Here is a 12,649-nt window from a genome sequence, read left to right on the forward strand (position 1 = left end):
CCTGCAGAGGACAGGACCTGCCCCAGACCACCCAGCCTGAGAGCGTGGGGCAGGGAAGGACTGGACCCAGCAGTGAAGGGCAGGCGTCTACAGGGTCTGAGGGTGGCCCCAGGAACAGAGGCTGCTCCCTGGCTGCCACGGTCCCAGGACTGATGAGGGAAGGGATGCCCACCCCCTACCCTCATGGGGCGCTGCCTTCTTGGACCCCAGAGCTGAGGCTGGGCCTCAGACCTCCACATCCCGCATCTACTGCCTGAGAGACAGGGAGGGCTGGGCAGGGAGCCTGCACGGGCCCCTGAGCTCACCTAGGAGGAAGGACTAAAATCCACCTGGCGGAGGTGTCCTGAGCAGCTGGGTCGCTGTCTGTCTAGGGACCCGGCTGGGGCTGGGCGTCTGTAGCTCCTTGGCCTGTGGACTCCCCCAGCCCGCTTCCCAGCTTCTCTTCGAAGGGAGCCAGCACTGCTAGGCTTGGTTCCCCCCAGAACCTGCCGGCCTCAGTGCAATGCCTGCTAGGAGGCCGGGCCAGGACCCCAGGCTCCTTGCTCCCTCACAGTTTCTATCTCTCACTGATGGAGCTACAGACAGGGAGGACCCAGAAAGGGGCAGTGTGGGTGGGAAAGCGCAGCTGAGCTCCGGAGACCGGCCAGCCCCTGCATCCAAGCAGCCTCTGGCAGGGATGGGGGCCGCTCTGGCTGCACTGCATCGAGCGTGGGTCCCCAGGGCCGTCACACTCTGGGAAGGAGTCTCTAGCTGGCAGGCTGGACCCTGACCCATCTCTGGCTCCCAGGACGGGCAGTTGCAGCTTCTCAGTCCCCTGACCTTGACCTCATCCCCATTCAGGCCAGCAGCCCAGACAGCTTCCAGGCCAGGCTGCCAGCTCCTTGCTCTGGCTGGGTTTGTTCGGGGGAGTGGAGGGCTGCCAGGGCAGCCGGGGGGCTGAGGAGAGCCTTCCCTGGGGGTCAGGGTGGTTTCTGGATCTGAGCCCCTGAAGCGCTGCCCTCCTCCCAGGGAGGGGGCCAACCTAAGAGGCCACCTGAACGTGGACTGGAATATTCCAACGAGACCCAGTGCGGTGAGGGGGTGGCACGAGCGGCTGTTTACCCTCAGACCCCCGGCTCTGTGGCCTGGCCCCTGGCCTTGGACACCCTTACAGGGTCCCAGGGGCCTGGGAGGATCCCTCCGCCCATGGGATTCTGAAACAGAGGCAGAACCATGCTGATGACCGAGTCGGGCCCAAAGAAGGGACACCTGGGTCCTGACAGGGGCCTACTCCACGCAGAGCCCCCCAACCCGGCCCCCACCCCTGGGCCAGGGACGCCCGCCTAACGCTCTGAAGCACTGGGGTGCCTCTGCGAAGCCCGGAGGGCCCCTCCTGTCCCCCAGCCAGGGCCGCCTGCCTCCTAGGGGTTAGGGTCTGAGCCTCGAGACACCCCAGGGGCGGAGAGGCAGCCGAGCCCCACGCCAGCTGAATGTGGGTGTCTCTGGGTGGGGACCCCCCATCATGATGAGCAGGGACGCCTCCTTCCCTGACACCCCGGCAAGACCCCCAGAGCCCACCAGCCTCACTGGAGGTGGAAGGGAAAGGACCCCGCGGCCAGGGCGCTCCTCTGGTTCCGACCTCTCTCGGGCAAGGTGGGCAGGGTGAGGAGAGGGGTCCGGCCGTCCTTCCCAGGAGCCTTGCGGCCCCTTCGGACTGAGGGGTCCAGAAGGAGGGAGGAGGGGCAGGAGGTGGGGCCCTCAGCCCCCGAGGGACACCGCTCGTCAGGGAGCCTCGAGCCCCCTCCCCCCACACCAAACCCGGATGGAACCTGCCAGCTGTGAGCAGGGGGCCGTCCAGGCCTCCAGAGAACCCAAGCCCGCATCACAAAGGAGGCCCGGAAGCCGCACCGGCCTCTCACAGCCCCACCCCCGGGAGCCCTCCCGACCCCCCAGCCTTCGGAGACCTGCCTGTGGGTAGCGGCCTGTCCGAGTGACCCGCAGGTGAGCCGGGCCAGCTTTCCTGGGCAGTGCGGCCGGGGGAACACTCTCCAAGCGCCGGCCCATTTCCCAGGCCGTGGGGCAGGCAGCCCAGCGCCCCGGAAGTCAGCGGACAGAGTGAAGTGGATTAACTGAGTGACGAGTGGAGTCTTTAGTTCTGATCAGAGAAGGAAGACGCTGGTGACCCCAGAGCCACAAGTGCCAGGCGAGGCTCAGACCCGGCCGTTCATTCATTCGACAGTCGTCGATGGATGCCTCCAAGGTCGTGGGCACCCGTCTAGGTCCCGGAGACCAGGCAGAAGGAGCCCCCTCCCCCGGCACTGACGTTCCCAAGGGGGCAGTGGGCAACAGAAATAGAAATAAGGGCCGTAGAGGCTGAACCGTAGGTGAGGTGGTGAAGCAGGTCAGGTCTGGGGGCAGGTGGGGGCCGGACCCGGAGAAGGCCTAGCTGAGGTGACCTTGAGCATGGATTTCCAGGGGTGAGGGGGTCAGGTGGGGATCTGGGGTGGGAAGTGCAGAGAGGGGTGATGGGGGCCGAGGAGGCTCCTGAGATCAGAGCGGGCCTGGCTTCTCCTCTCTGATTGGTTCACGTGACAGGTGATGCCGGAGGTTGAGAGACCCACCCCCCCACCCCCCAGTGAGTCGGGACAGGTGTTGGCAGGTGAGAACAGCTAACCCAGCCCTGGGCGATCTCTGGGCTGCGCTTACCTGCCTGCGGGCGGGTGGGACAGGGTCTGTCCTCTGTCCTGGGGCGGGGCTGGGCTCCCACCCCAACCTCAGGAGTGTGAGCTTGTGTGAGGACCGAAGCTCGGCAGGGCAGCCAGCTCTCCCCCGGGGCCCGGGCACATTTCTGGGTCAGGGCTCTGTGTGCCAGCAACAGAGGCATGCACACGAGCACACACATACACCCAGGAGCACGTGCACGCCTGTGCAGGCACACATGCTCGCTCACGCACCAGGGAGCACGTGCAGCCCTTGGTCCGCTGTCCCCACCTGACGGGAGCAGCACACCCTCTCCTGCACACAGCAGCAGCCCTGACTGGCTGGAGAAGGCGTCCCTTCTGTAGTGACAGGGTGGGGGGACGGCGGGAACTGCGGGCCAGCCAGGTGACCCCTGGGGCTGCCCTGCCGGGGCCCGTCGTGGCCTGTGTGGTCACCTCTGCAAAGGTTCCAGTCATTCTCGCGTCCCCCTTACCCCTCGGGCTCCAGGCAGGAACAGTGGGCAGGGAGCCCAGTGGCCCAAGCCACCTCCCAGAGCGTGTCCCTGATGCACCCAGGCCCCCAGCTCCAGGACCCCCGCTCAGCACAAGAACCCAGGCAGGCTCCGCTGCAGAAGCCCCTTGACAAGCCTGGGAGCTGGGCCTCTGGGTCCCGCATGCCCACCGCGAGCTGTGAGCGGAGCGGCCCCGGACCAGCCCCTGCCAGAGAACAAGCTTGGAGGGGACTGCCTCCAGAAGGGACGGCCACCAGGGCCAGCAGGCCAGTCCTGCCCCACCCCCGGCACTCAGACTCCGGCCCTGGGAGAGAGAGGAGAGCCCTCAGGCAGCGACCGGCTGTGGCCTTGGGATGGAGAGAGGCGCTGAGCATCCGCCAGCGGCAGGCAGGGCCTCAGGAGCTCCCCGCCGCGTCCTCCCGGCCCTGGCGCCCCAGGCTGGGTGGACGCCGCCCTGGCCTTGGTCTTGGGGCTTCTCAGCTGTGCGCTTTCCCCGTCTAGAGACTTGCAATGAGAAAGCCCGAGAGCCGGGCGGGGACGGTGGAGACCGCAGGCCGCGCAGGGCAGAAGCACCGAGGCTTCCTGGAGGGAGGGCTGCTGCTCCTGGTGACGGGCGCCCTGGTCGCCCTGGGCCTCCTTTACGCCGACAGAAGAGGTGAGTGAGGGCGCCCCTCCCCTCGGGCGCCACCGACACCCTGCTCACCCCTCTTCCCCACGCGGCCTCGGCAGCGCCTGCGTGCCCGCCCACCTGGGTAAGCCAGCCATCGAGCGGGCAGGTGGGGTCTGCTCGGGGCAGCGGGGGCTGCCGGGCTGTGCTGCAGCCCGTAGAGAAGGGGCACTGACCTGCGGGGGCCGGGGCCCTTCCAGAAGGCTCTGCCCAGGCGCCGGCTGGCACAAGGCTGGTTCTGCCGGCTCTGAGCTGGCGGGCCCCTGCGGTACTCCCGAGACGCGGCAGACCGGTTCCCCCTGCCGCATCTGCGCGGCCCCCTCCCCTCCCCTGCCGCACAGGGCGCTGCAGTTCCCGGCCGGCCCAGCAGCAGGAGCCCGCGCTCCAGCGCTGGGGACCCGCGGCCCAGTATCCCTCCATCCAGCGGGGCTCGCCTGCCGCCTCCCGGGCTGCCATCCTGCGGAGAACCTGCTGGGATCCCCCTCCCGGCCTCCTGAAGGCCTGGGTCCCCGGGGCCTCGTGGCTTCCCAGGCTCTGCTTTTTGCACAGTGGTGGGTGGGGGCCAGGCCGGGGTCCTAGGGAGATGGGGATGCCAGGGCCACGCTGCAGGAACACCCCCGCTCACACTCCCTCCCCCGTCTCCCCAAGGCCACAGTGGAGGAGCCTGGACTGTTCCGCCCTTGGGTCAGGAGGCACTGCGGGGGCGGGGGGAGGTGCTCGCGTACCTGCGCCTGGGCACCAGGTGGCCCGGGTCAAATCCCAGAGGCACCTTTCTCCCGGCAGGCACAGCCTCGGGCACAGTTGGGAGGTGCAGTTGGTTCCTCCTGCGGGTGGGTGCGTGGCCGGGTGGGCTCAGGACTCAGGAGGATCTGCAGGAGAAGCCCTCCCCATGGCCCCAACAGTAGGGCAGCACAGGCTTTGTTACTAGAATATTCCCTCACTGGCCAGAGCCACCTGCGCTGCGGTGGGACCATCCGTCCATCACTGGGCAAGGCTGTTTCTGAGAACCAGAAGCGGGTGCTGCCTGCAGATGTGGTGGGCGGCCCCTGCCCAGCGCTGCTCCCACCTGACCAGGTGCCTGGCCGGACCCTGCCAGCCGCTGCCGTCTCTGGCCCCTCCGGGTCTCCTGGCAGGGTCGATGGACACTTCATCTCCATGGGCACGGGCCGTGGGGAGGGACGGCTCACTGCTCGGAGAGCCCTGGAGAGCCCTGGAGAGCCCAGACCCCAGGGAACCTCTGTCCAGGACTACTGGGCCTCAAACACCTGGTTGAGAGGCTGCCAGGGGACAGGGCTGACCCCCCGCCCCACCCCAGTCCTCATCTAGGTGGTACCACCCTGACAGCAGGGACCCTCCCTGCCCAGCCTGCCTCCTCCTCGTGGTCCCCTAAGTACAAGTGGGGTCTCTGCCAGGGCCCCTCAGGCAGGAGTCCTGTGCCACCACCCCCCGAAATGACCCAAGCCGATCTCGGCCTCAGGTCCTGATGGAGCCCGTGGAAGAGTTTAAATGCTGCATTATTATTTATTTCTAAATACTTTCTCATCCACTATGGTTTTTTTTTTCATTGATTTATGAGTTATTTAGAAATCTCTCTTTTTAAAATTTCTAGATGCTTGGAGACTTTTTCTTAGTTACCTTTTTAAATTGGTTTCTAATTTAATTGCATTGTTGTCAGCAACTGTGGTTTATGTGATATTGATTCTTTGGTATTTGCTGAGGCTTGCTTTAGGGCTAATACACGGTCAGTTTTATAAATAATCCACGTGTGCACGTGCAGTACACACAATCACCATTAGGTGAAAGTGGAGATACAGACAGAGGTTTAGATGCATCCATTAGGTCAATCAAATCGTCTATATGTTTGGTTTTTTCCATTTTCTTGACCTTTCAATTATTGAAAGATGTGTGTGCTAAAACCTTGCCCTTGAGAACTATCAGTTTTCTTTGTAGTTATGCCAAGTATTAATTTGTGTATTTTAAGGTTAAATTATGGGAATTCCCTGGCTGTCCAGTGGTTAGGACTCCATGCTCTCACTGCCGAGGATGCGGCCAAAAAAAGCCACATTATTATGTGGATGCAAATTTAGAATCAGTGTATCTTCACTTTGTATGATTATGTAGCGCCCCTTTATATCTTAACAGTGCCTTTTGCCTTAATATGTTTTGTTTTAAATTCTGTTTTGTCTGATATGAATTAGCATTTGTTCTCTCTTTTTTCCATTCTTTTTCTTTGAGACTTTATCTCTTTAGCTTTAGGTGTGTCTTTTGGAACCGTGTACAGCTGGATTTTGTCTCCATCTTGTACCTGGAGGATTTAGTCTATGTGTATTCACACAGAAATGTACGATTTTTTTCTGTTGTGTTCTTTTGTGTTTCTGATGCCTCTTCTTTCTCTTTCCTTGCCTTCTTTTGGATTGATCTATTATTTTTCACTCTGTTTTCCTGCAACTATCTTGAAAGTTTTATATTTCTAATCCTTTTAATGGTTACCTTAGATTTTTTTGTTTTAATATTTATTTCAAAAGTTATAGATAAACCTTTTTCAGAAAATTGAGTGTTTTTTTAATAAAACTTTGAGTGGGAAATACAATCCTACACCCACAATCCTGCCTCCTGGAATTCTGCTCCTCAGAAAGAGCCATATTCATTGTCTAGTGCAGAGGTCTGCAAACTATGGCCTGTGGGCCAAATCTGGCCCACTGCCTGTTTTTGTAAATAAAGCTTTATTGGAACACAGCTGTGTCTACTCACTTATGTATTGTCCGTGGATGTTTTCAGGCTACAAGCGCTAAGTTGAATAGGTGAGACAGAGTCTGTATATGGCTCACAAAGGCTAAAACATATATTGTCTGGCCTTTTACAGAAAAATATTGCCAACCCTTGGACTGGAGTGTCTAAGCCTCATCTGTGGACCCTTCTCTCTTTATTGTCAGTGTTAGATCACAGGGAGGCGTCGTAAGGTTGTGGTTAATACCCAGGCTCCTGAATCTGACAGCCTGGTTGGGCTTGCCAGCCCCCCAGATCCCAGCTGTGTGACCTTGGAAGGTTTTCTTCACACCTCTGTGCCTCAGTTTCCTTATCTGTAAAATGGAACATAACATAGAGGCTTACTGGAGGGTCCAATGATTTAATACATCAATAACACTTAGAAAAATGTCTGTCATGCTATCTATGATCAGATTTCATAATAAAATATTAGATTTGTCCTTGATTCCCTATCAATATTGTTATTGACATCCCGAATGGGAGGCAGATTTAGTTCCTTAAGCCACCCAGGCTTCCACTGTCCCAGTATAGGTACATCATTGCTTTTGGATAAATCCATATGCATCATTACAATAGTTCTACTGAGTATTTTTCACAGCTGAGCTATGAAGAACAGTTGGATTACATTTCCTTTCCTTGTTATTATTTTGTTTTCTTATCATTAATAGCTATCTTGTTTAAGGAGTTTCGTTTCTCTCCTGCCCCTTTCCCCCCGCCTCCTCTCTCTCTCTTTCTCTCTCTCTCTGTCTCTCTCTCTCTCTTCTCTCTCTCTCAGACTCTATATACATATCTGTGGGATGGTTTGATATTATCCCACAGTATTTGGGTGCCCTGTTCAGATTTTGTTCATTCTTTTACTCTTTGTGGTACAGTTTGAAGAGTTTGACCCTAATTAGTCTTCAGGTTCACTGGTTCTTTCCTCAGCTGTATCCAGTGTGCTGGTCAGCCAGTCAAAGGAATTCTTCATCTCTGATAACATGCTTTTTCTTTCTGATATTTCCATTTCCCTCTTTTTTATAGTTTCCATCTCTTTGTTGAAATTTCTTGTCTGTTCATGCATGTTATCCACCTTTTCCATTAGATGGAAACATATTAACGTATTAACCGTAGTTATTTTGCAGTCCTTCTCTGATAATGCCAATACCTGAGCTATCTCTGAGTCTAGTTCTATTGATTACTTTATCTCACGGCAATGGATTGCTTTTTCTTGCCTGTGTGTGTGTGTGTGTGTGTGTGTGTGATACATTTTTACTGAATGCTAAACATCCAGAGAAAGAGCAGAGACTGAGGTAAACAGCATTTGCACCCAGAAACAAGCACAGTTGTTCTGTCAGTCTGTTAGTGTGAGAGATTGAATCCATCTAGTCAGGAGTCAGCTGATTTGGGGTTTTGTTTTCACTTTTGTCACCCTCGGTGCACCACAGACTTCACCTTTCTCTGGCTGTGAGCAATGATTACCTGTGCTTAGAGAAATGGGCCCGGGGGGCCAGAGGTTCCCCGCTGTTCCTGCCCCAGCCTCAGCTCTCAGCAGTCCCTGGATGTGTGCAACACAGAGGGGTTCTCTCCATGCCTCTGCCCCTCCACAGAACCGTGGGTAGATTGCCCTTGCTTTTTAGTGCTTGGTTCATGCTGGGATGGGGGAATCTCTGGTGTCCTGGCCCCGTCTCAGTCTTGGAGTGGGGCTGTCTCAGTATCCCTGCCCCGATCCCCATGTCCATCAAACTTTGCCTTATGCCTGAGTCCCCTGCCCCTCTCCTAGTGGCAGCAGACCTCAGCTTGATGTCAGTCTAGGATCCTGGGCCCACAGGGGTCTCCTGTGCCTCTCCCATGAGCAGAGGATTTTTACATCTGACTCTCCTCCGGGCCAGTAGGTTTTCATCTGGTCCATGGGAGTGAGAGGGTTTACTACCCTCCCCTCAGTGGTTTAAAGCTCTTGCTTCCTACAAGAGGAGGGTCCAGGCAAGCAGGAGACGGCTCATGCTGGCACCTCAGCAGAAGCAGATAACCTCCTGCATGCCTGTGCCACTGAGGGGGACTCTCTGGTCTTCTGAGACCTGCCCCAGTTTTTCTCGTTGGCACCTGGTAAGGATCCATGGAAATAACTGGTGAATGAGTGCAAAATCCTCCTGTGTTGAGGCTCCAGCTGTTCCACACTGACAAGCTAACTCACACTTGGCCTTCAAGAATTCATTAAAATGTTAGCTGATTTCTTCTTATCCACTTGTGTGGTGACTGTCTCTTACTCCTGGGTCCTGTCAAAGTTCTCAGTTCTGCTTGGTGGGATGTGTCACTCTGTTTTCCTGGTCACCCTCTTACCTCAGGTCCTAGAGGAGCTCCAGAAAAGCTGTGATTTCTGTAGGCTATCTGGATTTTTCCTGTTGTTAGAAAGGGAATGATACTCTAGTTGGCTTTTGATGTCATAAGCGGAAAGCAGAAGTAATATACCTTAAATTTTATATGCATATTTAACTTAAAGTATTCAGCTAGTCAATATCTTCATATTTCTTCCAAACAATACAAGCATTTAGAACAGTTTAACTCATCCTCCACCCTGATCACATGTTATTGTGGGTAAGTCCGTGGTTTCTATCTTATTTTTTATTTACTGCACACAGGCAACATTCTCTAATATACTCAATTTAATTTCGATTTTCCCAAGTCCTTATCAGTTTCTCTTTTTTTTTTTTTAATTTATTTTTGGCTGCGTTGGGTCTTCGTTGTTGGGTCTTCGTTGCTGCATGCAGGCTTTCTCTAGTTGCTGTGAGTGGGGGCTTCTCTTCATTGTGGTGCGCGGACTTCTCATTGCAGTGGCTTCTCTTGTTTCAGAGCTCGGGCTCTAGGCGCACGGGCTTCAGTAGTTGTGACACATGGGCTCAGTAGTTGTGGCTCATGGGCTCTAGAGCGCAGGCTGAGTAGTTGTGGCGCATGAGTTTAGTTGCTCCACAGCATGTGGGATCTTCCCGGACAAGGGGTTGAACCCATGTCCCCTGCATTGGCAGGAGGATTCTTAACCACTGCGCCACCAGGGAAGTCCCTTATCAGTTTCTTTGCTCATCATTCTTCCTACTTCTCAGGTAGCCCTTATGAAATCATTTTCCTTCTTTCTGAAGTACATGCTTTTGGAGACTCCTACACAAAGTGTGTCCATGGACCAGTGGTGTTGGCCTCACCTGAGAGCTTGTTAGAAATTCAGAAACTCAGGACCCATCCCAGGCCTACTGGATTAGGATCTGCATTTAATCCCCAGGTAACTCATCTGCACTAAAGTTTGGGAAGCACTGATTAGGACACAGCATTTGTTGAACTTGCTTGATAATCAGAGTAACCTGGGGCAATTGTTAAAAATCCAGACCTTGGACCCTGTCTCCATCTGCTTGGGCCACCGTAACAAAATACCATAAGTCAGGATGACCTAAGCAACAGAAATCTATTCTCCCCTAGTCCAAGATCAGGGTATCAGCCAATTCAGTTCCTGGTGAGGACTCTCTTCTTGACTTGCAGACAGCCACCTTCTCACTGTGTCCTCATGTGGTGGGCAGAGCAAGTTCTGGTGTCTCTTCCTCTTCTTATAATGCACCAGCCCTACTGGATCAGGGCCCCACCCTTACGACCTTATTTAACCTTCATCACCTCCTCACAGGTGCCAACGCCAAATGCAGTCACGTTGGGGGTTAGGACTTCAACATAGGCATGGTGGGTTGGGGGGAGAAGATACAAAAGTTTAGTCCATAACAGGACTCAACCTGGGCAGAACCAAGAAATCTTATAGGGTAAGACCTCCGAATCTGTACTGTAACCAGCATGTTAGGCCTTGCTTGTGATCAGGCAGGTTTGGGGAGCACGGCTTTAAAATACTCTTTCAACTGTAAACCTTCATTTTTGTTTACTTGAAAATGATTTTATTTGGTACTCATCCTTCAGTGATAGTTTAACTGGTTACACTAATCCGAGCTTAGTTACGTTCTCAATATCTTGAAGATTTAGTTTTGCTGTCTCTGACTTCCATTGCTGCTGTTCAGAAATCTGGTTCAATCTAACTGGCCTTCTTGTCAGATGAACTTTTTCCCCTCTGAGCTGTTTTCTCCCTGGTACTGTGCATTTTTACCATGAGGTGTCTAACTATGAAGCTCTTTTTATTTATTCTGCTTTGCATCTGTTGTGATTCTTGAATCTGAGCACTAATGACATTTATTAATTTTGGAAACTTGTAGCCACTGTCTTTTTAATATTGTATCTCCCACATTATCTTTATTTTCTCCTAAAATTCTGATTACATATGCACTCAATTTTTCTCACTCTATCTTCCGTATCTTTTAGAGAAAAGTTTCCATCTCTTTGATTTTGCCCCACATTCTGGGTAAATTCTTTAGAACTACATTCAAATTCACTAAATCTCTCTTCAGCTCTGTTGTATCTGCCACTTAACCCATCCATTTTGGATTTTTTCTAAAAAAAAAAAAATTATTTTCAACAATTTCATGCTTTTTATTTCTAGAGTTTCCAAGTGATTCTTTTACAAATTGATTTTTTCAATTTTTTCTTTGCCCTTGTTTTTAATTTTTATTTCTTTCAATGATTCAAACATACTTGGGTTATTTCTGCATCAGCTAGCCACTGCTGCCTAACAAATCACCCCAATACTCAGGGGCTTAAAACAACACTTATTTATCATGACACACATCCATCAGTAGGCTGCAGGGCTCAGCTGATGTAGGTCAGCCTCAGCTGGGGCAGCTGTTCCATGAATTTCATCCTCCCACAAGGACCAGCAAGCATGTCCCTTTCCATACAGAAGCTCATGGGGACAAGTGGAAACACACTTAGGGCCTGGGCTCAGAGCTGGAGTACATTATTTCCACCTCATTCTATTACCAAAGCCGTAGGGGCAAACCCACAGTGAAGAGAGAGAGGAAATATTCTCTGCCCCTTCAGGGGAAGCGACTACAATGGCATGTGCAAAGGCACAGATGCAGAGAGACATTGAGGTTTGGGGCCCGTGATGCCAGCGTCCACACGTTATGGGTCAGATGATCCCAAATATGGATCCTTGGGGTTCTAGTGCTGCTGTTTGCTGTTTCTCACTCATGGAATCTGGTCCTTTCATAAACCTCAGTCCATGTTCAAATTGGCTTTATCTGCGAGAATCCTTTGTTACTTGGGCTAAGTTTCCCTCCAGAGAATATGTGTTTTTGTTTCCATCAGGCACCTGGGAATGCTACCAGCCTAAATTTAATTTCTCAGCTTGTGGTTTCCTTGACCACAGGGTCATGTAAGCTCACACCCCACACCTGCATGACAACCAGCCTGTGATGCTACATTCTCCAGGGAGGACGGTTATTTTCCACCCAATAAAGTTCTTTGTAGCCCTCTTTTGTTAGGGAGGGAGAGACAGAGACAGAAAGAGGAAACAAATTATTCACATCAAGGCCAACCTTTAGGAGAAAAGATCTTTCAAAGGAAATGTCAGGGTTTTTTTTTTAATGTAGAGAGTCTATGTGAAAATAATTGGCATATTACGGAAGTTATTCAAGCAAATATAAAAAAGAACAAGAGTAGACACATGTCGACTGGGTACAAGGAAGTCTACTCCCTTCTGGAATCATGAAGGGGGGAAATATCCCTGTTTGCGGTCTGTTTGCTATGTGTCCTGTTGATCCTATTTTAGCATTAGAGGAAGACTTCATTTCTATTCAGCTTTTGTGTCAAAGGCCTTGCTGTTTGCCTCTTCTCTTGCTCAGAAGAACAGATTTTGAATGAGAATATGGGTGCTGGAAGTCCAACCTCCACCAGTCGCTAGTGACCAGCCGTGGGTGCATCAGCCCACATGCCTGTCAGTTTTCTCATCAGAAAAATGGAGGTGGTGACCCTCACAAATGAGGTGGTGTAAGTTAAAGGCAAAGTGCACAAACATGGTGATCTCGTCTCATTCAATTTTGGAAATGTTTTCTCAAGAGCCCACTGCATCCTCAGGAAACTCTTGAGCTGTAGCATCAGATGAACTTACCCCAGGAATTTCCCCCAACCAG

At 53.1% G+C, this 12,649-nt stretch overlaps 1 protein-coding gene across 2 annotated transcripts in view; it reads left to right on the top strand.

The window, feature by feature from the left end:
* Positions 1–3,298: 3,298 nt before the first annotated feature.
* Positions 3,299–12,649, top strand: part of MMEL1 (membrane metalloendopeptidase like 1) — a 42,682-nt gene continuing 33,331 nt past the window's right edge. For both annotated transcript variants that reach the window (XM_082462961.1, XM_082462960.1), the window contains exon 1: positions 3,299–3,845. In XM_082462961.1, the coding sequence (XP_082319087.1) occupies positions 3,701–3,845 (145 nt within the window). In that variant the 5' untranslated portion in view covers positions 3,299–3,700. The remainder of the gene's footprint in view (positions 3,846–12,649) is intronic.

This window comes from Balaenoptera physalus (genome assembly GCF_965194825.1).
Source record: "Balaenoptera physalus genome assembly, chromosome: 1".
Classification (NCBI taxonomy): domain Eukaryota; kingdom Metazoa; phylum Chordata; class Mammalia; order Artiodactyla; family Balaenopteridae; genus Balaenoptera; species Balaenoptera physalus.